General features: G+C 44.6%; 2 protein-coding genes across 10 annotated transcripts in view; one reads left to right on the top strand and one right to left on the bottom strand.

Annotated features, from left to right (window-relative positions):
- Positions 1-6,075, bottom strand: part of LOC136631954 (uncharacterized) — a 134,695-nt gene extending 128,620 nt beyond the window's left edge. Inside the window, exons 1-2 of the mRNA XM_066606473.1 lie at positions 6,062-6,075; positions 5,871-5,978 (exon numbers count right to left, since the gene is read on the bottom strand). The gene's annotated coding sequence lies outside the window, so the exon portion shown is untranslated. The remainder of the gene's footprint in view (positions 1-5,870; positions 5,979-6,061) is intronic.
- Positions 6,076-6,191: 116 nt separating this feature from the next.
- Positions 6,192-27,607, top strand: part of LOC136631951 (zonadhesin-like) — a 91,608-nt gene continuing 70,192 nt past the window's right edge. For 2 of the 9 annotated variants that reach the window (XM_066606466.1, XM_066606460.1), the window contains exons 1-6: positions 6,203-6,281; positions 13,382-13,452; positions 16,350-16,424; positions 19,521-19,736; positions 24,016-24,234; positions 25,169-25,387. In XM_066606466.1, the coding sequence (XP_066462563.1) occupies positions 13,413-13,452; positions 16,350-16,424; positions 19,521-19,736; positions 24,016-24,234; positions 25,169-25,387 (769 nt within the window). In that variant the 5' untranslated portion in view covers positions 6,203-6,281; positions 13,382-13,412. Of the gene's footprint in view, positions 6,282-13,381; positions 13,453-16,349; positions 16,425-19,520; positions 19,737-24,015; positions 24,235-25,168; positions 25,388-27,607 lie in introns of all 9 variants that reach the window. The other 7 variants (XM_066606462.1, XM_066606459.1, XM_066606465.1 and 4 more) reach the window with 6 other exon arrangements.

Here is a 27,607-nt window from a genome sequence, read left to right as displayed (position 1 = left end):
ATGTCAGGCTGTACTAGCACCAGGGGAGCAGTAAGCGCCCTTTTGACACGACTAAAAGCCTCTAGGACCTCAGACGACCATCTTACCAAGTTGGCACCCTTCTTGGTAATATTGGTCAGGGGTTGAGCAATAACAGAATAATTATTAATGAATATACGGTAGAAATTTACGAAACCTAAAAACCGCTAGAGAGCTTTAAGGTTATCTGGTCTGACCCTTTGGGAGATTGCTGCCATTTTATCAGACTCCATTTGAATCACCGTGGGTGAAATCACATAACCAACGAAAGACACTTGTTTAGTACCAAAAATGCATTTCTCCAACTTGACAAAAAGTTGGTACTCACGCAAATGGGTCAGAACCAGCCTCAGGTGCCGCACATGTGAGTCCTATTCTGGGGAGTACACCAGAATGTCTTCGGGATATATGACCAAAAATGCCCCCAGGAAGTCGTGGAAGACCGCGTTCATAAATCCTTGGAACACAGCGGCTGCATTTCAAAGTCCAAAGGGCATGACTAGACATTCAAAATGTCTGAACAAGGTGTTGAACACGGTCTTCCACTCATCTCCCTTTCAGATGCAAATTAAATCGTAAGCCCCCCTCAAGTCCAATTTGGAAAACCAGTGGGCCCCTACCACCTGATTCAGTAAATCAGGCATCAGGGGCAAGGAGCACTGGTTCTTCACTGTAATTTTATTCAAAGCCCGATAATCCACACAAGGCCTCGATTCCCATCTTTCTTCTCTACAAAGAAGAGACCAGCCCTGGCAGGGGAACTGGACGGCCTGATATGTCGTTTAGCCAGAGATTCTGAGATATAGGACATAGGGGCTACATGCTCACGCCCAGACAAATTGAAAATGGCTCTCTTAGGGATGGGACTGTCAGGGATCAAATTAATACCACAGTCCCACTCCCTATTGGGAGGCAGAGTCTCAGACAGTTTCTTGGAAAATACATCATGAAAATCGAACAAATACTCAGGAATAAGTATGGTATCAGCTGAACACATGGATATAGTAGCTAAGTGACTATGACAGGAGAACCCACAATGTGTCAATTCCCGAATGGACCAATCAAATCGGGGACTGTACAGTGCCAACCAGGACATACCAAGAACCACATCAACAGATATCCTTTCGATTACCAAGAACAACAGATTCTCAGAATGGAGAACACCCACAGTGAACTGTAAGATGGGAGTCCTCCATTGTAAAACACCTGCAGACAAAGGGGTAGAATCAATACTAGTGAAGCGTATGGTAATCTTTAACACTGAGAATTCAATCATCAGAGGTCTGACAAAACTTAAACTAATCAAATTGGCGGCAGCACCCGAATCAATAAAAGCTTGACCGGACCGAGTGAAATTCCGGAAGACAATCTGACAAGGCACCAACAACTTAGGGAGTACCTGTGATCCTAGACGATCCTCTCAAAGATCGCCTAGGATCTGAAGTTTTCCGCCGGTTCAGACTGATGGTGTAGATGCTTCTGAGAACAGGTCGCTACCTGATGTCCGGCTTTCCAACAATAGAGGCAGAGGCGATGAGTCATCTGGAACCCTTGCCGTTCCTCTGGACTTAGCTGATCCACTTCAATAGGCTCGGCACCAGAAGTTGGCATGGGAGAAGGAGGTGCGGGCCTGCCGGATTCCCTAGCCTTAAGGGCCTGACGTTCCTTTTTTCAAGATCTCAACCTCCTGTCAGCTTTGACCGCCAATTTCATTGCATCATTGAGTGTCACGGGAGCGGGGTGAGAAATGAATAGATCCTTGACAGCATCAGAAAGACCCAACAAGAACACATCTTTAAGGAAGCTATCATTCCAAGAGGTTTCACCTGCATACAGTCTAAATTTAGAGCAATAGTCCTCTAGCCACTGCTGCCCCTGACGTAGAGACATGAGATGAGATACCGCCAACCCCGCACGGTCTGGCTCATCAAAAATACCTCCAAGTTCCTGAAAAAACAAATCAACCGACTGCAGGCAAGGCAAACTCTCGAGCAAGCAGTAGGCCCATGTCTGGGGGGTGGAGCCCGAAGTAAGGACATAATTAATCCAACTTTCTGGGATTCTGAGCTGGAGGAGCGGGGCCGCATCTGAAAATACAATCTACATGCCTGCTGAAAAACAAAAAACTTGCTCCTCTACCCTGAAAATACCTCAGGAAGAGGACACTTGGGTTCGGGAATAGAAGGGGTTGTAGAGACATACACTAACTCCCGCTGCTCCTGGGTCACCATACGACTGGACGGGTCTTGGATCATGACCACTAAATCCTGTAACTGACTTGCGAGGGTACTCATGGCCTCCATTTGAGAGCAGTTTTAAGGGCCAGTTATTATGTTACGGTGTACTACCCTCGATACGCCAGCCCGGGTGCCCTCAATCTCAACCACAACCGCTGTCCCTGCCTGCTTGCCTCCACTCCTGGCTAACCACAGGTGGGCAACTGGAAGGCAGTCCCTACTCTCACTAAGGACCGAAAAAGGATGCTGGCATACCTGGATGTAAAGAATAGAATACCGACAGAAAAGGCAGATGTAAATAACCAACACGAACAATGCTAAGCAGAACTGCATCAGATGGAAAAACCTGGTGTACAATAGCAAAGAATGCAGACAAGATGACAGAGGCAGGAGACCAACAGAGGCAGACTAGCTAGCACACTAAGGGAAACCAATAACTGGCAGTGATTGCAAGTCTCTGCCCGACCTTTAAACAAAAGCCTCCGCCCAGGGGCGGAGAGAGGGAGACAGCCAACTCCCAACAGAACATAATAAAAGGGAGCACGTGCACGGCAGCTGCACTCACAGGTGTGCACGCGCCCCCGGAACCACGCTACCCACGCCGGCCGGGCACTCATGCCCCCGGCAGCTGGACAACAAGCCGGGGGGATGTGTCCCGACCGTGGGACCCAGCACACAGTTGCCCTGGGAGGACCAGCCACCGCCGCATAGTAACAACTTAGTGTCATGCATGATGTTAGTTATGTTTCTCCTACCTTCTCTAAGGATGGTTTGGACACTTGTATTCCCAGTCTGTGGATCTCCCTTCTTTCTCCTTTGACAGGTGCAGCCTCCAGACATCTGTTGTCTTGTGTGTTGTTAGGTGGGTGACACCTGACAAGGTTCCCTTTACATCAGTTTGGTGTATGATGCTCTTTCCCCTTGGTGTGAGGACACTTGCATTAACTATTGTTTAATATCTCTATGCATAAGAGTTCTAAGTGGGGTTTCTCACTATTTGTTGTTGTGAACAGCGACGTGTTCAGTTTCTGCATAGATGACCAGATATGAGGTGTGAACATTTACTTGTTCAGGGTGTGTATCCCTAGTCTATTGGCGTCCTGTCTCTTAGCAACTTTAGCAAGCCAGGTCCCCTAGGTTCCAGCATCCAGCCGTCCCTATTGAAAGAGTAGGGACTCACAAGAACAACGAGTGCCCTTGATGTGGGCTTGTGAGCTTATGTACTTTCATCAAATTAATAACTAGTACCTCAAATTTATTAGCCAGTACATTTAATGATGTGTGTTGGCTTTTTTGGTAAGTCTTTTGGCATTTCTCTGTCGTTGTTGGTTGTTTGCTCACAAGTCCTGTTCATCTGTCACAGCATTACAGTACAGATTGTTGTTATCTGATGTTTGTGTTGTCCATGTGGTTGTGTTTGCACGTGCTCTCTCTGCTTCTGTGAATGCAACCTTATGTTTGTGCTGGGCAATGGTGTAGGCGAGGTGCATGCTATGCTTAGAGTGAACGTAGCAGTATATCCACCCCCTATTTGGGCTGCATCCATGTAGGTCGTTGTTCCCACGGCCTATGCGGATGTAAAAATAGTGAACCCAGATGCCTTATGCAACATGATGATTTGTGCTTACCCACAATACCAGATGCTCATCTGCCATTTCTCTGCCAAAAAATCTGTCATTGCTTGCACCGCCATGTGAGTGATGGCGTATTCTTGACAACGCAGAACGCTGGCAGGTGCAGGGTGCACCTGACCACCAATATGTTGTCCAGAAAGCATGGTCAGGAGTGTTACATATTCTTACAAGCATGGTGGTTCAATGTCCTTAACCTGGGACATGAAGCTGAAAGGGAAGGCCTTTGTTTCATGATTCCCATTTAGACTTGTAGGACATCCATATGTGCCTGTCCTCTCGTTTCCCTTTTCAGAACCCTTCACATCAACACCAATATTATTATCTCACAAAACTCAGCCTCCATACAGCACTACCTATGGGTAAACAGCACTATGCTGTGCTAAAATGTATCTGTCTTGGTGAGTGCAGCCACATGGTTGAGCTGTTGATGGCTCTGCAGGAACAGGCTGACATGTGTCTGACCCCACAAAACTGTAGCTAGGCAAGGTTGTGTGTAACAATGGGGACCACTTTCTGAAAGCCTTTCACCTCAAAACTTCTACACACATACTTTGAGAGAGAGAGCGCCAGCCACATGGGGGTACCTTCAACCCTCATGTGGTGAAAGGTTGGAAGAGAGAGAGTGCCAGCCACATAGGAATACCTTCAACCCTCATGTGCTGAAGATAATGGAATCTGAGGAAAGGTATCCTGATGTCCCCAATTCCAGGATCACCATCTAAAGAGTGAGAGAGAGGAGCCCACCGTGCAGTACTTAAACTACTAATTTTAAGGGAGTGTCTGCGGATGTCACCCTCCGGTGTTCTCCTATATCCCGAAATGTGTGTGTCCAGGAGTGGAGTCATACAGAGAGCTCAACTGTAGACCTGGTTTCATCCTGTGTCCTCCTCCCTCACTGTCTGCTAAAACTATCTTTTCTGCACTGGTGTGTAAAGCTGTACTCTACAAGTGAGAAGTAACATTTTCCAGTCACTGTTCATCCACAGTGATTGAGTTTCCAAAGTTAACTGTGTGTGGACTCCATTATTTCTCTCGCCGGAGAATCAACGGTGTGAAGGAATGGTGGCGTCACAAGTAACAATTTATTCAGTCCATTACACATATACAGGAAACAGTTCTCCCAACGTTGCCTGGAAGAGACCTAGCCCTGCCAAGGTTACGTTCGTCCCTCCGGGGAGGAGTTTGGTAGAGCCACCGTGACAAGTGCCATGGAGTCTTGTACATATTTATGCTGATAACCAGAACGTTACTTTAATGCAATAGTGCAATTAGGGGCCCTCATCGGGTCGCAATAAAACCACAATAGAATGAGCGTCCATGCCTTACTTGGGCTGGAGCATACTCCAATCTGTAACAATCTCTATATTGCTAGCCTAATGCCAGTTAGTCAGAATTAATTCCAGGGAACCTCAGCAAAGATGTCACAAATCAAGTCCCTTTTTAGTATTTATCTTCCCATACATTATGTTTACTCATGAAAGGCTGTTCTAAGTCCAATATCCGCTGTTAACAAATATACAGTTGCGCAGTGGTGAAAGACAAGGAAGTTGGACCAACTCTCAGTGATGGCAAAAGACAGTGATCCGCTGTCATTTACTTAGCATTCCCATAAGGCTTCCTGTGGTGGACCTGCAAAGGTCAACTTGCACTCTCAACAGATCTACCTGTTACACCACACTTACTGGAAAGCAGAATACACAACTCAACCGTATCCACCTGCTAAGCATAAGGCACCACCCCTCCATCCTACACCACCACCTTAAAGAGACACCTCCAACATAATAAGACACTTCACAATATTTCCTAATAAATGTTAGCCTCCCACCTCCTACACTTAATTGCATTGTATCCTGAAATCTGCATCGCACATAATCACCCATGACTGTCTGTGTACAAATTACATGCAGTTAACTTCTTACATGCTCTCCAAGCAATCACAACCCACCCCAGTGGAAGAACCAGCTCTACCCGGGAGACTTACCAACTCTCTGGGGAGTGCAAGAAGTCTTTCCTTTTTCCTGGAGCCTCCGGGCTGTTCCTAGAGAGTTGGCGAGGATGTAGGTAATACAGAGCTGCAGCTTTATTTAATCTGTAAATATAAGAGCGTTATTTACCCCGAAGCATAAATCAGTTTACAAGCTCCATCATCGCTGAGCTGTCATTGCCACCAACCTCTGCCTTGAGGATTACCAGGAGCCACTAATTACCTTAACAAGTTTTTTTAAACATGTCACTGCACGTTGCATAAGAAATACCAGCTGACACGACATAACTGGGAACTAAATGAAGTTTTGCTGCAAGGATGATGTACAACTTGCTGACACCCACAGTGCCCTATATAATCCTGCACATACCTGCACCAGCAGCAGACCACAGCTGAGACATCACACAGGTAGGTACCTGCCACTACTACTCACTAATAGCTATGACTGTACAACCTATGGAGAGGGTTTACTAACATAAGATACTGCAGAGGGCATCTTCTAATATATAAGTGGCCTTACTTATTGTTACTCTTCAGCTGCTAAAGAGACAATTCTGATAATAACATCATATGCAGGAATTGTAATTTAAAGAGTAACTACACATTTTTTAAATGCACAGAATATGTGATTTTAAGAACTTTTGCAACAGGTTTTATCAGTCCACTCTATACATTTTTTCATACAAAAGTGTAGGCTGGGGTCTTGATGTCAATGTATTGGCCGGAAGGGGGGTCACATAGACTTGTCGCTGTAAGAAGTGCTGTCACATAGACTTGTCGCTGTGGGCTGCTGTCACATAGACTTGTTGCGGTGGCGTGCTGTCACATAGACTGGTCGCCGTGGGGTGCTGTCACATAGACTTGTTACTCTGGGGTGCTGTCACATAGATTTGTCACTGTGGGTTGTGTTGTCACATAGATTTGTCACCGTGGGTTGCTGTCACATACACTTGTCACTGTTGGGTGCTGCCACATAGACTTGTCGCCGGGGGAAGAGGTTGGGGGGGTTGTGTCAGTGATTTGTCTCGTGGGGTGGGAGGGGGGCTGTGACAGTAATTTGTCAAGCTGGGTAATCCTGTGCAGGGAGGGGAGGAGGTGAGCTGTGTCTGTTGTGAATGGTGGGTTCGGTGTTATCTATATATAGGTGTAACTGTAATTGTGGGTGGGAGGAGCGTGGGGTGCTGTCAGTGTACTTGTGTGTGGGCACTGTGGGGGAGGGCACTGTGTGTGGACTCTGGGGGAGGACGCTGTGGGGGCACTGTGGAGGGGACACTGTGGGGGAGCACTAGAGGGGGGACACTGTGTGTGGGCACTGTGGGGGGCACTTTGGGGGGCATTGTGGAGGTGCACTGTGAGGGGGGGCACTGAAGGCAGGACTGTGGAAGTGTAGACTATGGGGGGGGGGCACTGTGTGTGGGAAAAACTGTGGAGGGGCACTGTGGAAAGGGCACTGTGGGTGGGGCACCGTGGGGGGAAATGCGTTGGGGAGGCACTGTGGAGGGGACACTGTGGGGGGCATGTGTATGGGGGCACTGTGAGGGGGGCACTGTGAAGGGAACTGTGGAGGTGGGGACTGTGGGGGCCACTGTGTGTGGGCACTGTGGGGGACACTGGGGGAGGGGTACTGTGTAGGGAGCACTGTGTGTGTGTGTGGGGGGGTCATGTGTATAGCAGCACTGTGAGGGGGGGCACTGTGGGTGGAGACTGTGGAGGGGAGGACTGTGGGGGGCACTGAAGGTGGGGGACACGGGAAGGGGCAAGTGAGGGGGGGCACTGTGGGAGAGGGCACTGGGGGGGCACTGTAGAGGGGGCACTGCGAGGGGTATGAAGGGGGGACTGTGGGGGCATTGTCTAGGGGGGCACTGAGGGGGCATATGTAGGGTGGAATTGTGGAGGGGGGCACTGTGGGGGGGCATGTGTATGGGGGCACTGTGGAGGAGGACACTGTGAAGGGGAACACTGAGGGGGCACTGTGGAGCGGCATGTGTGTGGGGGCACTGAGGGGGGCCGGTGGGCGGGCACTGTGAAAGGAACTGTGGAGGGGGGCACTGTGGATGGGGGCACTGTGGAGGGGGGCACTGTGGAGGGTGACACTGTGGGGTAGGGCACTAAAGGGGCCACTGTGTGGACACTGTAGGGGCAACTATGGGGGGGGCACTGTAAGCGGCATGTGGGGGTGCACTGTGGAAGGGTAACTGAGGGGGCATGTGTAGGGGGGAACTATGGAGGGGGACTGTGGGGGGCACTGTGGGGGGGGCATGTGTGCAGGGGGCACTGTGGGAGGACACTGCCTAGGGGCATGTGTGTGGGGGCGCTGTTGGGGGGGACACTGGAGGGGGGCACTGTGGGGAGGGACACTGTAGGGGGGGCACTGTGGAGGGGCATGTGTGGGGGAGACACTGGGGGGGGCACTGTGGGAAGGAGCACTTTGGGGGGGGGGGCGTCTGTGTGGGGGGCTTGTTTGGTGTTACTTTCACTTTCAATTACTTTCAATGGCAGAGGAACGATATCCTCTGCCATTGAAAGTAATTGAAAGTGAAAGTAACACCAATTGCGTTCCTCTGCCATCGAAAGTAATGATAGAGATTGCAATAGAGATCGCAATCTCCTGCCACTGCTCTGACAGCTGTAGCAGGAGATTCCTTCATCTCCCCAGCATGTCCCCTTATCACTGGACACTGTGACAGGACTGTCAGAACAGTAGCAGGAGATTGCACTGCTCTCCCATTGCTTTGAATGGAGTCGGGCGGCTGCCGGTTCCATTCAAAACAGTGAAGGGACTCGCGGAGCGGGAGAGCTATATCAGGCTGACACTCACAGCCCAATATTGCTCTCCCCGAGACAGCGTGCATCTCCATAATGACGCCGGTCTTCAAGTCATGTGACCGGTGTCATCGGGAACGTGCACGCAGAGGGGGAGAGAGAGCAGTGGATCATGGGAACTACCCCAGCAGGTCATCTTTAAAAGGGGAAGAAAAGGAATAAAAAGGTTAGCAGAATACTGATTTTTTATGTCTAATGCTGTATTGTATGATGCTTTTACTCTACAGGGCATTATTGGGGAAAAAAATTGAGTTTGAGCGACAGAACAACCCCTTTAATAATGGTTATGAGACAGTGTGTCTCCAAGAAACAAGAAAGACAACAAAGGGATTCCAGATTTCTATCTATACAATTGGAGACAGCAGAAATAAGTCCTCAGAAAGTGCTATTTACACTTCCAAAAGGAAAAACAGTTTTGAACCAAATAAAACTGTAAGCGCAAAATGCGCTGTTCGGTATACTGTGGGTGCCATGCTACATATGATTAATATGATCCCGAAGAAGCCAATGAAAGACACATCATTGTAGAGTGTATACCACAGGACATCTGTCTTTATTTTGGAGGAAAAAGGTTTATATAGTAATTAGAGATGAGCGAGCACCAAAATGCTCGAGTGCTCGTTACTCAGGTCGAACTTTTAGTGATGCTCGAGAGTTCGTTTCGAGTAACGAACCCCATTGAAGTCAATGGGCGACTCGAGCATTTTTGTATATGACTGGTGCTCCGCTAAGGTTTTCATTTGTGAAAATCTTAGCAAATCACCAAAGTCATGTAAAAAACACAGAAATGGATAGAGCAGGCGAGGAGCAACATGCAGGGCTGCATTTCGGGCTCCGAGGTCTCACTATTAAGCCACAATAGTGGCAAGAGTGAGACCCCCTGCACTGTCAGCATAAAGACACAGCTGTGGCAGAGAAGAACGATGTTATCCCATTGAATTCAATGGAGCCGGCAATACAGCCGGCTCCATTGAAAGCAATGGGCTGCCGGCAAGCGCGGGATGAATTTTCAGGAAGGGCTTAAAAATATAAGCCCTTACCTGAAAATCATCCTAAAATGTGTAAAAAAAAAAAAAAAAAAATGTATACTCATCTTTCCGCTGCAGCCAGAGTTCAGCCACATCTGGCCGGCAGTTCTCCTGAACTGCTTTCTGTAGTATTCAGCAGGTGGGGATTTAAAATCCCCGCCTGCTGAATGAGCTGTCTCTGATTGGTCACAGCCTCACCAATCAGAGGCAGCTCTCACTCACCCATTCATGAATTCATAAATGGGTGAGTGAGTGCTGCCTCTGATTGGCTCAGCGCAGGGACCAATCAGGGGAAGCTCTCAGCTGAATGACAGCTGAGAGCTCCCCCTGATTGGTCCCTGCGCTGAGCCAATCAGAGGCAGCACTCACTCACCCATTCATGAATTCATGAATGGGTGATGAGTGAGAGCTGCCTCTGATTAGTGAGGCTGTGACCAATCAGAGGCAGCTCATTCAGCAGGCGGGGATTTTAAATCCCCAGCTGCTGAATACTAGTCACAGCAGTTCAGGAGAACTGCCGGCCGGCCGCGGCTGAACTCCGTCTGCCGGGACAAGGTGAGTATATATATTTTTTTACTTTTTACACATTTCTGGATGAATTTCAGGGAAGGGCTTATATTTTTAAGCCCTTCCCGAAAATTCATCCCGCGCTCGCCGGCAGCCCATTGCTTTCAATGGAGCCGGCTATATTGCCGGCTCCATTGAATTCAATGGTCAGTGCTCGTTTAATCGAGACGAGTACCGCGTGGTGCTCGTCTCGAGTAACGAGCATCTCGAGCACCCTAATACTCGAACGAGCATCAAGCTCGGACGAGTATGCTCGCTCATCTCTAATAGTAATTCAAACAAAGGAAGGTGGGACATTCATATGGATTACATTTGGTGTGCCGATAGGTCATTCTCCTGGGGACTGTTTATGACGTAATCAGAAGAGGTCACTATAGCCAGAAGAGAGGGGGAAACAAGATTATTAGACATGCTCAGAAGAGACTTGCCACATGGCACAATAAGCAACAGACATAACTCTTCTATCCTGATCCTTCCTGTTTGTCTTGTTTTACTTTAAGAGGTCTCTAGAAAAGAAAAGAAATTATCATTCTCCTTTGTACCTAAGTAGGTTTAACCCCTTGAGTGGCACGCCCGGAAATTTTCCGGGAGGAGCTCCACTGCTCATAGCAACATAGCCCAGAAGATTTCCGGGCTATGTATCACTATGGGAGCTGCAGAGCACAATGCCACAAGCTGTAACATTGTGCTCTGCCTGCACAGACCCACAGAGAACAAAGCAAGGGCTTTGAAAAACCAGCAGAAGATATTGCCGATATGCAGGCAACTCCTGCTTTGTTTACAGGTTGCCATAGAGACCATCGGCTTGTCAGAAGCAAGCCGATGGTCTCTGTGGCAGGGAGAGCTTGGTGCTTGGCTGTCACAGGACAGCTAGGTACCTGCTCTTACAGCAGAGATCAGAGAAAACCTCCGATCTCTGCTGTGTTAACCCTTTACATGCTGCAGTCTATGTGACTGCAGCATGTAAAGGGCTGTCACTGCAGCATTTAAAGGGCTGTCACCATCAGACCCCCGGAATGTGATCAGGGGTCCTGATGGGTCCCTGTGGAAGTCCCCAAAAGGACAAAAAAAAAAAAAGTTTAAAAATTATTTAAAAAATTATAAAAACACTTGTCTCCCTTTACTTTGTAAAAAATCAAAAATACAATCACACATGTGGTATCCATGCGTCGTAATGACCCAGAGAAGGAAGTTAATACATTATTTAACCCCTTAATGACATGGCCCCTTTTTTTCTTTTTTCCCCATTTCTTTTTTTCCTCCCCCCTGTTTAAAAAATCACAACTTGTCCCGCAAAAAGCAAGCCCTTATATGGCCATGTCAATGGAAAAATGAAAAAGTTATGGCTCTTGAGACGCAACTGCAAAATTAGTTGAAATTCAATGATTACACCATTTAAAAAAAACTGCCCTGGTGGGCACGACAGGGTGGTAGGAAACCCGCCACTCAAGGGGTTAAAGGACAAAATCACAAGCCAACTACATGAGAAATACAGTTTCCTTTACACTCCTCCATCTTAAAAATTACACAGCTGAACAACAAAATGGAGAACATCACCATCATCTCCCACATAACTTTGTTTGGCTTTGTAACACCCATTTTCTGTTGACCTACAGACCTATTTGTTCTATAAAAAGCTGTGTGAATTTACAATAAAGCAGAGTCAGCAATTGTAATACCATGTCATGATGTGTAGCCTTTGTTGTTCTTTCTGAGCTCGTACCAGCAACACTTAATATGGCACCCACAGTATATCAAATAGTGCAGATTGCATTAACAAAGGGGTTATCCGAGTATTTACATTGCTTACCAGGACACTCAGACAGATCCTGTACTTTTGATTGTATTCCAACATGAGGTCATGTGGTATCATGGCCTCCAATGTCAGTGAGGTCATAGGAGAGGGACATGCTATCAACTCATTAAAATAATTAGGCAAGGCCCTCTTTCTATCATAGCCAATGTAGTGATAGAAATGGAACACGCCAGAGTGGGGTGAAATGGGCAGCAAAGATGTTGGTCACAGTGGCGCCACTGCTTCCTCTCACAAGGCAGAAGGGCAGTATGCAGTTGAAAAATTCTAAATTTAGTTTTTGGCTTGTTTGCAACTACCCGCAAAGTCGAATGGGCTAAGATGTTAGTTTGCCAAGTTCGCAATGCCAGTTGGTATACTGGCCATGACCTGTGCTGGACTAAATAATAATGAAAAAGGAACAATGAAATATAAAACTTTTCCTTTCCCCTGAAGTGTAGTGTGGTACCTAAATGTAGATGTGGTGGTGGGAAGGGACACCAGAAGGCAGGGTGAATGGTGAAACCATAAATCAGTTTATTTGCTTTAAGAGAAGAATTTTCAATACTTCCTATACATAGCATTACTTTATCTTTTGACTTTCCTTATGCAATACTGTCACATAGATCCATACTTATGCAGGCATTAACTGCAGAAATCATATCTGAACACTGATGGGCTCTATAATAGTAACAAGCATGGGAAACCTTTCTGTCCCCTATGCTTTGCCCTCCTGCTTTTCTCGCCCTATTTCTTGTCTTGTATTACTTTAGGAATGAAGCTTTATGTTTTGTTAGTTTCTGATACTTTTAGCCGGCTTCTTGCTTTTCTTGATCTGTTTCCTTTAGCTCTGCTTCTTCCAATGAAAATCCTGCTTCCTATTTCTTCTTTCTCCTCTCTCCAAATCTTATGTAACTTTTGTACTCACATTTGACTCCTTCCTACCTCACTGGCTTTTTCCATCTTCACTCTTCTATTCCTCCATCTAGACTGTTAGAACTCCAGCTTGCACTTTTCTCCTAAACTCCTTCCCTTTTTTATCTGAACTCCCTAAAACCAACCAGTGCATCAGTACTATCCCCCAATCCCAAGGTAGTTATCTTCCATATTGCTAACTGACAAATGGGTCAAAGCTAAGGTTTTCTAAGCATAGAGTGAATGAGAAAATAACCAAATTTGATATTTTTAAAGTTACACATACACTAAAGAGATAACCACATTATTATGGAGTGTACAAATCCTGTACACAACAGAAATAGGGCCTTGCCTAATTGTAATTTGTTTACTACTTCCTTTAGATACAGATGAGTCAGAAGTCTAACATCAGAAATGTGGAAACTGAGTGTAATCCTCCTATTTTCTGCATCAGGTAAGTGACCCGTATAAACTGTGTAGACCAATGAATCCAGTCTAGAGATGAGCGAACACGTTCGGCCCCGCCCCTTTTTCGCCCGAACACCGAACTTGGCGAACACTTCAGTGTTCGGGCGAAAAAGTTCGGGGGCCGCCGTGGCAGCGCGGGGGGGGTGCGGCGGGGAGTGGGGGGGAGAGGGAGAGAGAGAGGGCTCCCCCCTGTTCCCCGCTACTGCCGCCCGCGCCGCCGCGCATCTCCCCGCCCCCCGGCGGCACCCGGACACTTACGCGCGAACACTGCAGTGTTCGCCAAAGCCGGTGTCCGGGTGCGGATGTGTCCGTAACGGACACGTTCGCTCATCTCTAATCCAGTCCTTTCATTCTGCCCATAACGGCCACAATGAGAATACTCTGCTGTATGATGTGCCCGGGTATACAGAAACAACCAAGTGGACTGTGCTTTCCCATTTCTGTAACTTGGGAGCTGCAGACACAGGACAGCCCACCATGCTACATTGTCTCCATAGTTCCCATTATTTTCTATAGGAGATACGGAAACTGCGTAGAGGAACCCGCTTAGCTGTTCTTGTAACTCCCAATCACTGCATTCAACCAGTCAGAGGTGGCCGGACTCGGATCTCAATATACTGTCTGAGGGCTTGTTTTTGTGGGACAAGTTGCATTTTTCAATGGTGCTATTTAATCTACCATATAATGTACTGAAAAACGTTTGAATATTTCTAAGTGGAGTGAAGTAGAAAAAAAAATGCAATTTCGCCAACTTTAGGTGGGTCTTATTTTGATAGCTTATACACTGAAGAAAAAATGTCATGATAATTGTATTTTCTGGGTCAATGTAATTATCATGATGCCAAATGTAATTATCATGATGCCAAATATATATAATATTTTTTTTCTTTCTTCCCGTTCTACTTTTAAAAAGTGAAATATCTTCAGAAAAACATTAAATTATTTTCTGCTGCCATCTTTTGACCGCCATAACTATTTTTCTATTGCTATAGTGTTGTATGAGAGCTTGTTTCTTGTGTAATTTCCTGTAGTTTCTATTTCTACAATTTTGGTGTACGTAAAACTTTTTTGATCACTTTTTATTACATTTTATCATGGAGAGGGTGTAAGGACTGTGGATGTGGAACCTACCATGTAGGTGGAGATCCGATCTAGCACAGCTGACAGCCAACCCCAGCGTGGGAGGTAAGATACCAGATGAACAATCCCGTATACGGATAGAAACTAGGGAAGGCATCTTGCCCGAAACTGATAACCAGGAGAGGGAGACCCCTGTCTACAAGAGAAGAACTCGTCCCAATAAGGATGACTCCACAGTCGTCCTTTAGGCACTGACTTACCCTTGTGGGCCAGAACACCTATAGGACAAAGATAGAACAACAACGGGGAGTACAGAAACAAAGAAAGAACGAGGTGACAAGGAATCAGAGAAATGGACAATGGGAATAACAAACCACAGAGTACACGAATGAAGAACGCAAGGTAACTGAGGAAACAGTGGCTGGACATGAAGTGAAGGGAATAAACTTTCATCAACACTGCAGCGAGGTCTGAAAGGCCCAGAGCAGCTATATAGGGCAGTGATTGCAAAAGGTGCATCAGCTGAACAGGAGACCAGAACCTATTAACTTTTGGAATGCTGGAAAAGAGTGAATATACGCTCAGGGAACAGAGAGAATGGGACAACGCCCATATTTGCCAGACACAGAAGATTGTGTCTGAACAGTGCACCTAACAACTAAAAGCGCAATTCTGATGTTGTGTATTTTTTTTCTGATGGCTTTCAGTGTGCAGGATTAATATGCTGTTGCATCGACAGATCAGAGATTTACAGATGTAGCGATGCCAAATATATTGGGGGTGGGGGGTTGTTTTAATTTTTCTTACAAATAGTAGAAGTTTTTTGTGTTTTTTTTACTTTTAATACATTTAATTTTTTCTAGTAATTAAGAAAATGTACTTATTTGTTTCCCCTTTTCAGCTTTTAACCCCTTATCTTTCACCTTCTTCTTTCTCCATCCCCTACTGTATCTTTCAAATGTTTCAGCTAATGTATTGGCCAATTTATTGCATATAATACTGTCCCTGCAGCATTCACTGTAGAAGAGGTCTGCATCTCAAAGCGCCTCTGTTCACTGCTTTCTAAATTAAAGAGAAGTCAGGTTTTCTTACCCTGCCTATTGAGATTTTTCATATGAGGAAGGTTGTGCCTATAGCAAATCTCTTTCTTCTATTCTCTGCGCATTTCATCGTACGTCTGTTGCCCGCAGTAATGGTGTAGCTTTAGTACAGTCTCTGAAACACTGCCTTCAATGCACCATGTGATACGGGAGTACTACATCTTTGGGGGCTCTCTACCCGTTTTTCTTTTTCTGCACCATTCACATGATCATACTTCAAGCAAAAAGTGCTGAGCTGCAGTACCAGATACGGCCTGCGGACAAGAGTAGCGCTGTGTATAGTATTAAAACTCATCTTTTTTTGTAATCCTCTAAACTCTTTTAAGTACAAATCAGAAAACCCCTTTACAGCGTTCCGGCCTCTTCCATCTTTTATACAGGTAATGCAGCTCTGAAGTAAGAAATCGTCTATGAAATGTTGGGGAAGCTAAAATTTAGAGATTCCCTCATCTCCAGGGGGAGCAGAAGATATAGTTTCACAACAATCACTAAGTGTGATAGTTGGGGGTGTTATAGACTTTGTATTGGAGTGCAGAAGCATGTATCTCCCAGGTATAAGGGCCCTCAGCTAAGAGTGACATAAGTAAATATTCTTCCTATTCTGTATCTCTATAGGAGCCTGTGGATGTGATTATATGATGATGTGTACGGCTGCTGACATTCATGGGTTAATAAGTAGCTCCTCCCCTTTTCTCTCCTGCAGTTCTCCAAATAATTGATGCTCAGGACCAGCAGACAGTTGAAGATACTCAGAGTCAGGAGACAACTATAAAGAAAGGTAGGTTCCCCCTAATAAGATCTCCCATTACAGACATGATGTGAACAAAGTGCACATCCCGGGCAGCGGAGCCTGACTGGGTAGATACAAATGTGTAAGCCCTGAGCTCCAGGCACTGAACTCCTAACTAGCCTAGCTACTACATGAGTGATACACGATGGGGAAGCACAGCCTGAAGGAAAAGAGCAGGGAAACCTCCCAGCTCCCACCACCATCCAAACAGCCAGAGATGGACAAATTCTTTAAAAAACAGAGAAACGGCTGCACCTCATGGTCCCAAAATGTTGCAAGCAGAGGAACTGATCAACACACTTCTAAAAACTCTGAGGAGGACACTGCAACAGAGGGAGCAAAAGGAACAGTCTCTCACAGCATATCAAAAGAGTTTCTTAAAAAGACTGTCTTCTGCCTTAGCCCCTATCGTTAATGATATAGTGGATATCAAAGCAGATATCTGTCGGATTGGAGAAAGGGTGGACTCCCTGGAGCAACCCCAACAATCACTAACACATTTTTGGGGCGCACTAAAAGAACGTGCTATGCTACAAGGCTCTGAAATAAATCAGTCCTTTCTGCTCCTGGAAAGCCAAGAGAATTGGAGCAAGAGGCAAACTGTGAGAATTAGAGGCTTACCTGAGGGGGGGGGGGGGGGGGGGGGTTACAATTTCAACCATGGGAATGACTTTAGGAGCTGTTTTCTCAGACCTAGTGCGCCAGCAGCTTGCAAGTGAGATCAACACTGAACGAGTTCATAGAGCCCTGAGGCCAATACCAGCTCTATCTGATCCACCACAAGATGTGATTTGTGGCCCCCTGCTTTATCCAGATACCACTTTGCTACTGGTGAAAGCACAGGAATGTGGTCAGCACCAATATGATGAGGCAAATATCCACATTAATCAGGACTTGGTCCCAACCATTTTATTTAAATGCAAACTCATAAAACTGGTTACAGACAAGCTGAGAGCGATGTACATCCCCTACAGATGGGTATTTCCTTTTGGCCTTGGCTTCACCAGAAATGGCAAGAGTCACCATCCATAATCTAGAAGATTTACCATCTTGTTGGGAAGTACTAAACCTTGAATTCTTAGCTTCAGATACTAGAGGTGGAAGAATGGCCGACCTTGTCTACATCTCCCTCCTGGAGCCGGGTCCCGAGGAATAAATAACCTAAATTCAAAAAGCATGCAAGACCTTGTATGGCCCAAATCTCAGATATTCTCTCAAATAGCTTCATTGGAGAAAACACATAAAAAAATCACTAGCTGTAGAGGCACAACACAAACTAGCACATTGAAGGAATTAATTAAAAAACATTTTAAATAGAGATGAACAAGCACGCTCGTTTAGGGTTGATACTCGAGAGAGCATCGGTCTTTTCAAGTAACTACTTACTCGTCCGAGCAACATGTGGGAGGGGGGAGCGGCAGGGGGCAGCAGGGGGAGTGGTGGGAGAGTGAGAGAGATCTCTCTCTCTCCCCCGCGCTCCCCGCCACTGGCCCCCGCCCACCCCCCCCCCCCATGTTGCACGGATGAGTAAGCAGTTACTTGAAAAGACCGATGCTCTAGAGTATCAGCCTTAAACAAGCATGCTCGCTCATCTCTAATTTTAAACTTTCAAGCAGCCAAGGCCTTTCTCCGTTCCCGATACAAATACTATGCACACGGAAATAAAGGGGGGAAAGTCATGTCTGCCATATCAGGGAATCCAAATCAGGTTCATGGATTCACCAAATCTGCACTTTGGAGGGGTTGTTGTTGTCAGACATGGATGGTGTGGCCAGGTCTTTTTCCTCTTTCTATTCCGCTCTTTATAATATATGGGGTGGGGAGGTTCTGGTCGGAGGTGAGGAAAGATCACACACAACTCAACTTTTTCTAAAGAACATCACTCTTCCCAAGTTATCACTGGAGGAACAGGACAAGTTGCTACTTCCAATTTCACCAGATGCAATCAACTTGTTACTTTACTCTATTCCCTAGTGGATGCAGTCCTGGACCAGATGGCTTCCCCGCCTCGTACTCTCAAAAAAATTCTCATGTTCTTCTAGCATCTCTAGCTACCTACTTTAACAACCTTATAAAATGTTCTCCAATTGTCAATCGCTAGAAGTCTATGTCACCATCATACACAAGGAAGGCAGAGACCCCACCTGCTGCAGCAATTATGGAACTATATCCCTCCTTAACAATTATTATTATTAAATTATGGTCCAAACTTATAGCCAATCGTATAGGCAAAAATTAAAAAAACATATATAATTATGTTATCATAATTGTACCAATGCGTGGGAAAAAAATGATCATGTCATTTATAATCTATGATGCACAGCATTAACAAAAGTTATACAATGCATTATATTTGCACCAATATGATACCAATAAAAACTATAGCTAATCAGGCAAAAAACAAGCCCTCGTACGGCCATGTTGATGGGAAGATAAAAAAGTTATGGCTTTTGAAAAGTGAGGATGAAAATCCCCAAAAGATTGTAGGTCCAAGCTATGCTGTCACTAAGGCTGCCTTTACACTGGCGAGAGTGCAAAAAAATGCAGAGATATGAAACCCATGATTTTCAGTTGCTTCATTCCCATCTGCAATTTTCCTCTCATGCGATGTTGCGAGATTTGGAAATCAGGTCTTTCTGCATTTTTCTATTTATTATTATTTTTTCTTACTCATGTTTCCTTATGGAGCCTCAGATTGTTTGTATTTCAGTGCATGAACTTGCGATATTTGCGTGATACGTTTTTAACATTAGAAACTCCTATTACCATCTAACGCGCAAGAATATCGAAAGCGGCAGTGATACGATACAAGATTATTTACTCGGAAAAACATAGTTGACGCCCAGACATCGCATAAGCACATATGTGATATTGCCGTGATTTTCTCGTGGCGATACCGCGCTTGCTAGTATGAAGGAGCGCTTAATGCACTGATCTGATCTTCTGGCCGTTCACAGCAGGAGACATAATATGTGTAATAAGATCTCTCAAAAGCTCCTGTAAAAATAAACTATTAGTTCTAGTAAGATTTCACTGATTTTAGTCATTTTACAGAATCTGATAATAAGAAATTCTTTATTTCAGTGCCCAAATGCTCAAAGAACCAACACTGGGAAAACAATGGGACCGCATGCCCGCACAACTGTGGAAATGTTGGTGCATTAATCAAGTGTATTGCTAAAACTGTGCAAGGATGTTTCTGCAATGACGGATACGTCTTTCTGTCTGGAAAATCTGGTCTTTGTGTTCTCCCTAAGCATTGCCCAAAGACTGTCCCCATACCTTCATCCAAACCAACAGGTGAGGAGCAGTGAAGTCCAACTTACCATTTGTTCCTACGGGCATTTGTACAGTAAAGGTGGTATCCCAATTTGTAGTACTTCCATCATGCAGGGGTATTGTGGCTGGTTGTAGAGCCTCTGTAAGGCCTGCTGTAGATGCCGGGGTTTACCCCACAGCTTTGTGACGTAACACCTAGAAGGGGTATGTGTGGCACTTGGCTGCACAGACTGTCAATTGGGACCCCATCAATCTATCAAATTACTAACAACCAATTTTCTGTATGTATGTGAGTGAGTGCTTCTCGTGATCTGCCCCTGCTGATGTCATTGTTCCACTGCCTAGTGACACCATCAAAGGTCCTACAACATATATAAAACGCAGAGTCTGACCGACAGAGGAACAACACAGTTAGGGCTCTTGGAAGGGAAGGATAAAAATAACACACTGAAAATACAACTAAGCCATTATTATCTCAGAAAACACAACTCAGCAGTCCTGACAGAAGAACACAACCTATCACCACCACAGAGATCCAGTGGGCTAAAGGACCTGTGGGAGGAGCCAAGCTGTGTGTGTGATGTATGGGGTGAAGTAGAGCTGTGTGTGTGGGCATGTACCATGTAGCAGACCTGTGTGATGCATTGTGCCACCAGAAACACTGGTACTATAATTTCCTACACAACTCAGCAGTCCTGACAGAACACATTGAACTACCACAGAGATCCAGTGGGCTGAAGGACTTGCAGTGATGTCACTGTTGTCTGAGGAGCCAAGCTGTGTTTGTCTTTTGCACTAATCAAGCTACTGTCAGTGAGATGTGTTACGAGAAACTCTGCTACCCTAATGTCCTAATAATTACTAGTATGTCTATATATATATAAAGCTGAAAGCCCTCACTCACTGACTGACTCACCACTAATTCTCTAACTTCCCGATGTCATACAAATATAAAATTTGATATGATCATTCTTTAGGTCCTATATGGGAAAAATAAAGGGGTCACAACTCAAAACTTCAATGCTAAGTGCAAACGTATTGGCGCCACTGTCTAATGTAGCAAATCTAATTTTCTAACCGCTCGATGTCGTACAAACATGATGTCGTACAAACATGAAATTTGGCATAAGCATTCTCTAGGACCTAAATAGTAAAAGTAAAGGGGCCACAACTCAATTATTCAATGCTATGTGCAAAAGTATTGCAACCCTGTGTAATGTACCTAATCTAACTTACCGGTGCCATACAAATATGAAATTTGGATTCCTGGCTTCAGATACCAGAGATGGAAGAATGGCCAACCTTGTCTACATCTCCTTCCTGGAGCCGGGTCCGGAGGCATAAATCACCTAAGTCCAAAAAGCATGCAAGACTTTGTATGGCCCAAATCTCAGATATTCTCTCGAATAGCTTCATTGGAGAAAACACATAAAAAAATCACTAGCTGCAGAGGCACAACACAAACTAGCACATTTAAGGAATGAATTAAAAAACATTTTAAATAGAGATGAGTGAGCACGCTCGTTTACGGCTGATACTCGAGAGAGCATTGGTCTTTTCGAGTAACTGCTTACTCGTCCGGGGGGGGGGGGGGGTGGTAGCGGGGGGATTGACCATTCTTTAGGTCTTAAATAGGAAAATCAAAGGGGTCACAACTTGATTATTCAATGCTAATTGCAAAAGCAAGTGCACCTCTATGTAATGTAACTTTTCAGTGTCATAAAAGTGTGAAATTTGGGGCATTGTTTAGGACCTAAATGAGGAGAGTGGGAAGGCTGGCATATTCTGCAGTGGGACATCGGTACATGCAGCCTGAGGAGAATCTAACGCTCCTCTATGCATATACATATTTTATTCATCGGTTACTCTAAAGTACCCTTGACTTCATAAAATTTTCTGTTCAATCATGTAAAAACCTGTATCAAATTAACTTGGGTGAGGCCAGGTATATCAGCTAGTAATATATATATGTATAGTAGAGATGAGCGAGTATACCCGCTAAGGCACATTACTCGAGCTAGTATTGCCTTAGCCGAGTATCTCCCCGCTTGTCTCTAAAGATTCGGGGGCCTACGGGGGGCGGGGAGTGGCGGGGGAGAGCGGGGAGGATAGGAGGAATGATCTCTCTCTCTTTTCCTCTCTCCCCCCCGCTCCCCGCCGCAACTCACCTGTCACCGGGGCCGGCCACCGAATCTTTAGAGACGAGCGGGGAGATACTCGGCTAAGGCACTACTCGCTCGAGTAATGTGCCTTAGTGAGTATACTCGCTCATCTCTAATGTATAGGTAAAAGCGCTCACTCACTCATTGACTGACTCACCACTAATTGTCTAACTTCCCTTCTAACTTCTGTCATGCTAACATGAAATTTGGCACAGCCATTCTTTAGGCCCTACATAAGAAAAGTCAAGGGGTCGCAGCTTGATTATTAATTTCTAAGTGTAAAAGTAAGTAACCCCCTATATAATGTAACTAATAGCACACATCTGTACCTCACAAACTTATAATTTGGCATGACCATTATTTATGTCATAAATAGGAAAAGTAAAGGGGTCACAACTTGATTATTCAATTCTAAGTGCAAAATTAAGTGTAATTTTACAATTAACTAATAACACCAATCTGTACCTCACGAATGTGAAATGTCCTAAATAGGAAAAGTAAATGCGTTACAACTTAAATAATCAATTCTAAGTGTGAAAAACTGTGCAAAAATCCATGATACATGAGAGAGTTCTTTTCTCAGAAACCATGAAGTCTAGAGAAATGATTTGCATACTGAAGAGAATTTACCTCCTCTCTATGTTTATATACTGAGGAGAATCTAACTGACCTCACTGTGTATATGCTGAGTAGAATCTACCTCATCTCTATGTGTACATACTGAGGAGAATACAATTGACCTCTCTGTGCATATACTGAGGAAAATCTAACTGACCTCACTATGTATATATATGTGTGTATATATATATATATATATATATATATATATATATATATATATATATATATATGTGTGTGTGTGTGTGAAAGGCTGTAAAAAACATAAGGAAGTGGCCATGGACTGCTGAGATGTCGCATGCCTTTAAGGCTAAGAAGGGGCTGCAACCTCCAATGTGGAAGTAAATTCAAATAAAATGGGGGTACCTTTAAGGGTAAAAAGTGGGGAGAATCGGAGGGGGTGGTACATTCTGCAGAGGGACATCAGTACATGCAGTCTGGGGAGAATCTAACACTGCTCAATGTGGATACATATTTTATTGCGTGGTTATGAAGTAACTACGACTTCATAACATTTTCCGTGCGAACAATATGAAAACACCTGTACCAAATTAACTCAGGCGAAGACGAATATATCAGATAATGTATCAATATTTGTCAATCCATTTTTCACTCCCCAGGGCAGGTAAGAAAAAAGAAGCCAAAGGAATATCAGAGGCACTTTTCCTCTGAGATGGACTCTCTGTTAGACCCATTCTGCTAGTATTTTGGTAGAAATTCCAATTTAGGACAAATTAACACAAATATAATACTGTATAAGCACATTTCTGTACTGTGGATTTAAAGTTGAATAAGGAGGCAATAGCATCCATCCCAGAGGTCTTGTAGAACTCTAACCTGTGATTGTCGCAACTTTAACTTATTTGCATAACCAGTGCATTCTAACAGGTGATATTTCTGATACCCGGAGAAATGCCAAAATTGTGCCCATCCATAAGAAGGTCCAAAAAAACTTTATTTTTCTTCACTTTTCAACGGTAGCAAAGAAATCCAGTGTAAACACGTAAGCAATAATGTATTTCAGTAAGGAAGTACTGCAGTGTACTTTTTTTTTAATCCGGAAAAAAAGAAAAGTTACAGAATTGATATTTTTTTCTCTTTCCTCATTTTTTTTTTAATCAACGTTATACAATGCATTATGTATGCATCAGTATGACACTAATAAAAACTACATCTCACCACACAAAAAACAAGCCCTCAACAGAAAAATAAAGAAGTTATGGCTTTTGAAAAGTGAAGATGAAAATACCCCAAAAATTGTAGCGTCCTTCGGTCAAAGAAAGGCCGTGTAACTAAGAGGTTAAGGAGCTGATCTGACCTGAACTCCGTTCATAGCAGGAGACATAATATGTGTAATAAGATCTCTCAGAAGCCCCTGCATGCTTGTTGATGGTTTCCACTCAGCTATATATACCTTATATTCTATATCGCACAGTGTAAAAATAAACTGATAATTATAGTAAGATTTCACTGATTTCAATTAGTTTACAGAATCCGATAATAGAAATTCTTTATTTCAGAGAGCAATTGCTCAGAGAACCAACACTGGAAAGAATGTGGGACCCGTTGCCCGGCCCGGTGTAATATTGTAGGACGAATAGGCATAAAGTGTCCAAATGGCTGTAAGCGGGGATGTTTCTGTAATGAAGGTTACATGTTCCTGTCTGGAACATCCGGTCGTTGTGTCCTCCCTAAGGATTGCCCAAAGATGGTCCCCGTACCTTCACCTAAACCAACAGGTGAGGAGCAGTGAAGAACGATCCTCCACATAATTCATGAAGGGGTTTGGAACAATGTGATTCAAAAAATATGTCATTTCAAAATATATTGAATTCTCTTTGTACTTTAAAAAAAACCTAAAGCCCTGCTCATCCTGCGCTTCTAGGTTCATGAATAGGATAACATTACTATGGTGTAGACTGACACACAGGCAGAAGACTGTGTGTCATTCAGAATGTGCTGGGTGACAACTCTCCTGCAATATCAGAAAACCCCCAGATAATCTGGCAAATCTCCCCCAGTGTCTTTACATCATACTCCGCTCTTCCCATTTCTGCAGCGCCATCCTGGAGGGATTGTGCCTTTTTAACCCCAAAATGGCACAAAAAAACTACAGAACATCACACAATAAGCCCTAACAGAGCTCTGTCAATGGAAAAACATAAAGGTTGTGGGACTTTGAAGCAGTGATGCACAAGAAGGTTTATATTGTTCAAAAGTGAAAAAACCTAGAAAAAATGATAACACAATTTCCTGCGGGCGGGTACGATTATGCTGACCCTAAAATTATATGTGTAGTTTATTCTGCATGATGAACAGTGGTAAAACCAAAACATTGCCAGAATTGATGGGTTTAATCTTCTGCCCTTCAAAAAAAAAAAGTTTTTCAATATATTATATATACATGAATATGGAACCAACAAAAATTCCAGCTCACCACACAAATAACAAGCCCTCATACTGCTGCGTCAGCTGAGAGATAAAAAAAGTTATGGCTTTTGAAAATTCAAGATGAAAATCTCCCAAAAATCATTGTGTTATTAGGTCCAAAATAGGCCTTGTCACTAAGGGGTTAATGAACTGCACAGTGCAAAAATAAACTGATAATTCTGGTAAGATTTCACTGATTTCAGTCATTTTTCAGAATCTGATAATAGAAATTCTTTATTTCAGAGCCCCAATGCCCAAAGAACCAAGAATGGTCGGAATGTGGGACCGCATGTCCGAACAATTGTGAAAATGTAGGAAACAAAAACAGGATATGTCCAAAATATTGTAAGGGGGGATGTGTCTGCCGTGAACCGCTCGTCTTCCAGTCTGGATCATCCGGCCCTTGTGTCCTCCCTGAGGATTGCCCAAAGATTAACCCCGTACCTTCACCCAAACCAACAGGTGAGGAGCAATGAAAAACGATCCCCCATATAATACATGAAGAGGTTTAATGAAAACAAAGGTTTGGTATGGTGTTAGCCAGTGGAGCAAAATGTGGTTGTTCCCAGCAAGAGAAACCACGTAATCTTGTAGATATGATACCTTTTAATGGCTAACAAAAATACATGATGTAATAGCGAGCTTGCAAACCTATTGGGTTCTTCTTCAGGCTAAAATGGAATAGACTCGAAGCATGAATATTTATACACACTTGTGACACACATAATTATGACAAGACACAGACATGGATGTGATTGGTTTGCACTTAAAAGGAATATTGCAACAGAGACAAACATTTTTTAACTAGACACTGTTATGGGAGTGAACGCTTAATGGTCCCTGAATTATTGTTGGGGGGTCGCCAGGCCAGGAATACTGCAACAGGTATACAAACATTCTTAACTAGACACTGATAAGAGAGTGAAATTGTATGGTCCCTGAATTACCCTTGGGTGTATTAGATCTGGGCACTCAACTCTGCACTTCCTCCTGTGTTAGGCATGCAATATTTAGTGGGGGTATGGTTTTATTCCTCTGCCTCTTGTGTCTATCAGGTTTTTTTTTTTCTCCCTGTATTTCTATCCACAGAGATTCCATGTGTTCATTACCTACACCTATATCTTCTCATAGCCTCAGCATTAAGTATGATTTAACATACAGACACACCCTTTCCCCTTTCTGATTCCCACGGTCTCTTCTGAAGAGATTATAGCTCTGTATATTTACTGCCCATTCACATTTATCATCAAGCCATGTTTCCGTTATTCCTACTATATCGTAATTTTCATCAGACGTTCTCGCTTTGAGCTCAACCACTTTACTGATCAGACTTCTTGCATTTGTTGCCATGCAATTTATACAGTTGTTGTTGTTCTTTATATTCATTGTGCTGCTTATGGTCCTTTTAGCTGTTCTGTCTGTTCCAACTGTACTAACCCCACCCCCTGCTCCACCCCCAGTTCCATTATTTGGTCCCACTGTCTACACTGTCTACCCCCCTGTTTCTCTTTTTTCCCCTCCCCGAGTCCCCAGTTTAAAGACTCCTTCAACCTTCTAGCCATCTTCTTCCCTGGCACAGCTGCACCCTCCCCATTGAGATGCAGCCCATCCCTGCAGTAGAGCCTGTAGCCGACAACAAAGTCAGCCCAGTTTTCCAGGAACATGAACCCCTCCGTCCTACACTAACTCCAGAGCCACTTGTTTACCTTCATAAGATCCTGCTGGGTTTCAAGTGTGGCTTGTGGTATACATAGTATTTCCGAGAAAACTACCTTGGAGGTCCTAGACCTGAGCTCGGATCCTCCATTGATCTCTAATTTGTTCATTGGTGCCAATGTGCACCATGACCACTGAATCCTCACTAGCCCCTTCCAGTAATCTGTCAACCCGATCCGCGGTGTTTCGAACTCGAGCAGTTCGACAATCCCGGTCTTTGTGGCAGATTGCCCTATCTATCCTCTTCTTACTGGAGTAGTCATCTCCCTGGTGTTCAGAGGGCATGTGCTGCAGTGGTGCTGGCTCTGTAATGGCATCCCCTCATCTGCCAATTTGGCAAACTTGTTGGGGTGTGCCAATGCAGGTCTAGCCTTCCTGGTCCTCTTCACCCTACACCTTCTAACAATCACCCAGCTGGCTGCCTGATCCACCTGCTCTCCCGAACTACCATCCACCCCCGCCTCTACCCCAGTGAGTTCCTGCTCATTGAGCAGCAATCTCCTTTCCATGTTTTCAATGGATCTCAGTGTTGCCAGTTGCTCATTTAGAACCAGGATTTGGGCTTCCAAATGAGCGACATCCATGCATCTTGCACAGCAGTATGCATCCTTGTTCAGCTGATCAAGAACCACATACATTGCACAAGTAGCACACTGGATGGCATTGTTAAACATGGAGCACATCCTAATGGGGATCTACAAATTACTTACAGAAGTAGTGAAGATTGACCAGATCACACTCCAAATGTGCCTTTGCCCATTTGCAACCGCTCACACGCCTCTGCCCATTCACAACCACTCACGCTGTCACAGACCCTTACAGACGCTCGCACTTACACAGAAAAATATTAAGAAGGCAGCGCTGCAGAATGTGGAGGAGTATTAAAGGTGAACAGATGTTATTGTGGAGAGAATAAAATAATATTAACTCACCCTGAAGTACCCGGGTTTCCCTTGGGAATACGGG

This window comes from Eleutherodactylus coqui, chromosome 6 (genome assembly GCF_035609145.1).
Source record: "Eleutherodactylus coqui strain aEleCoq1 chromosome 6, aEleCoq1.hap1, whole genome shotgun sequence".
Classification (NCBI taxonomy): Eukaryota; Metazoa; Chordata; class Amphibia; order Anura; family Eleutherodactylidae; genus Eleutherodactylus; species Eleutherodactylus coqui.
This window is presented reverse-complemented; position numbering and strand designations above follow the sequence as displayed.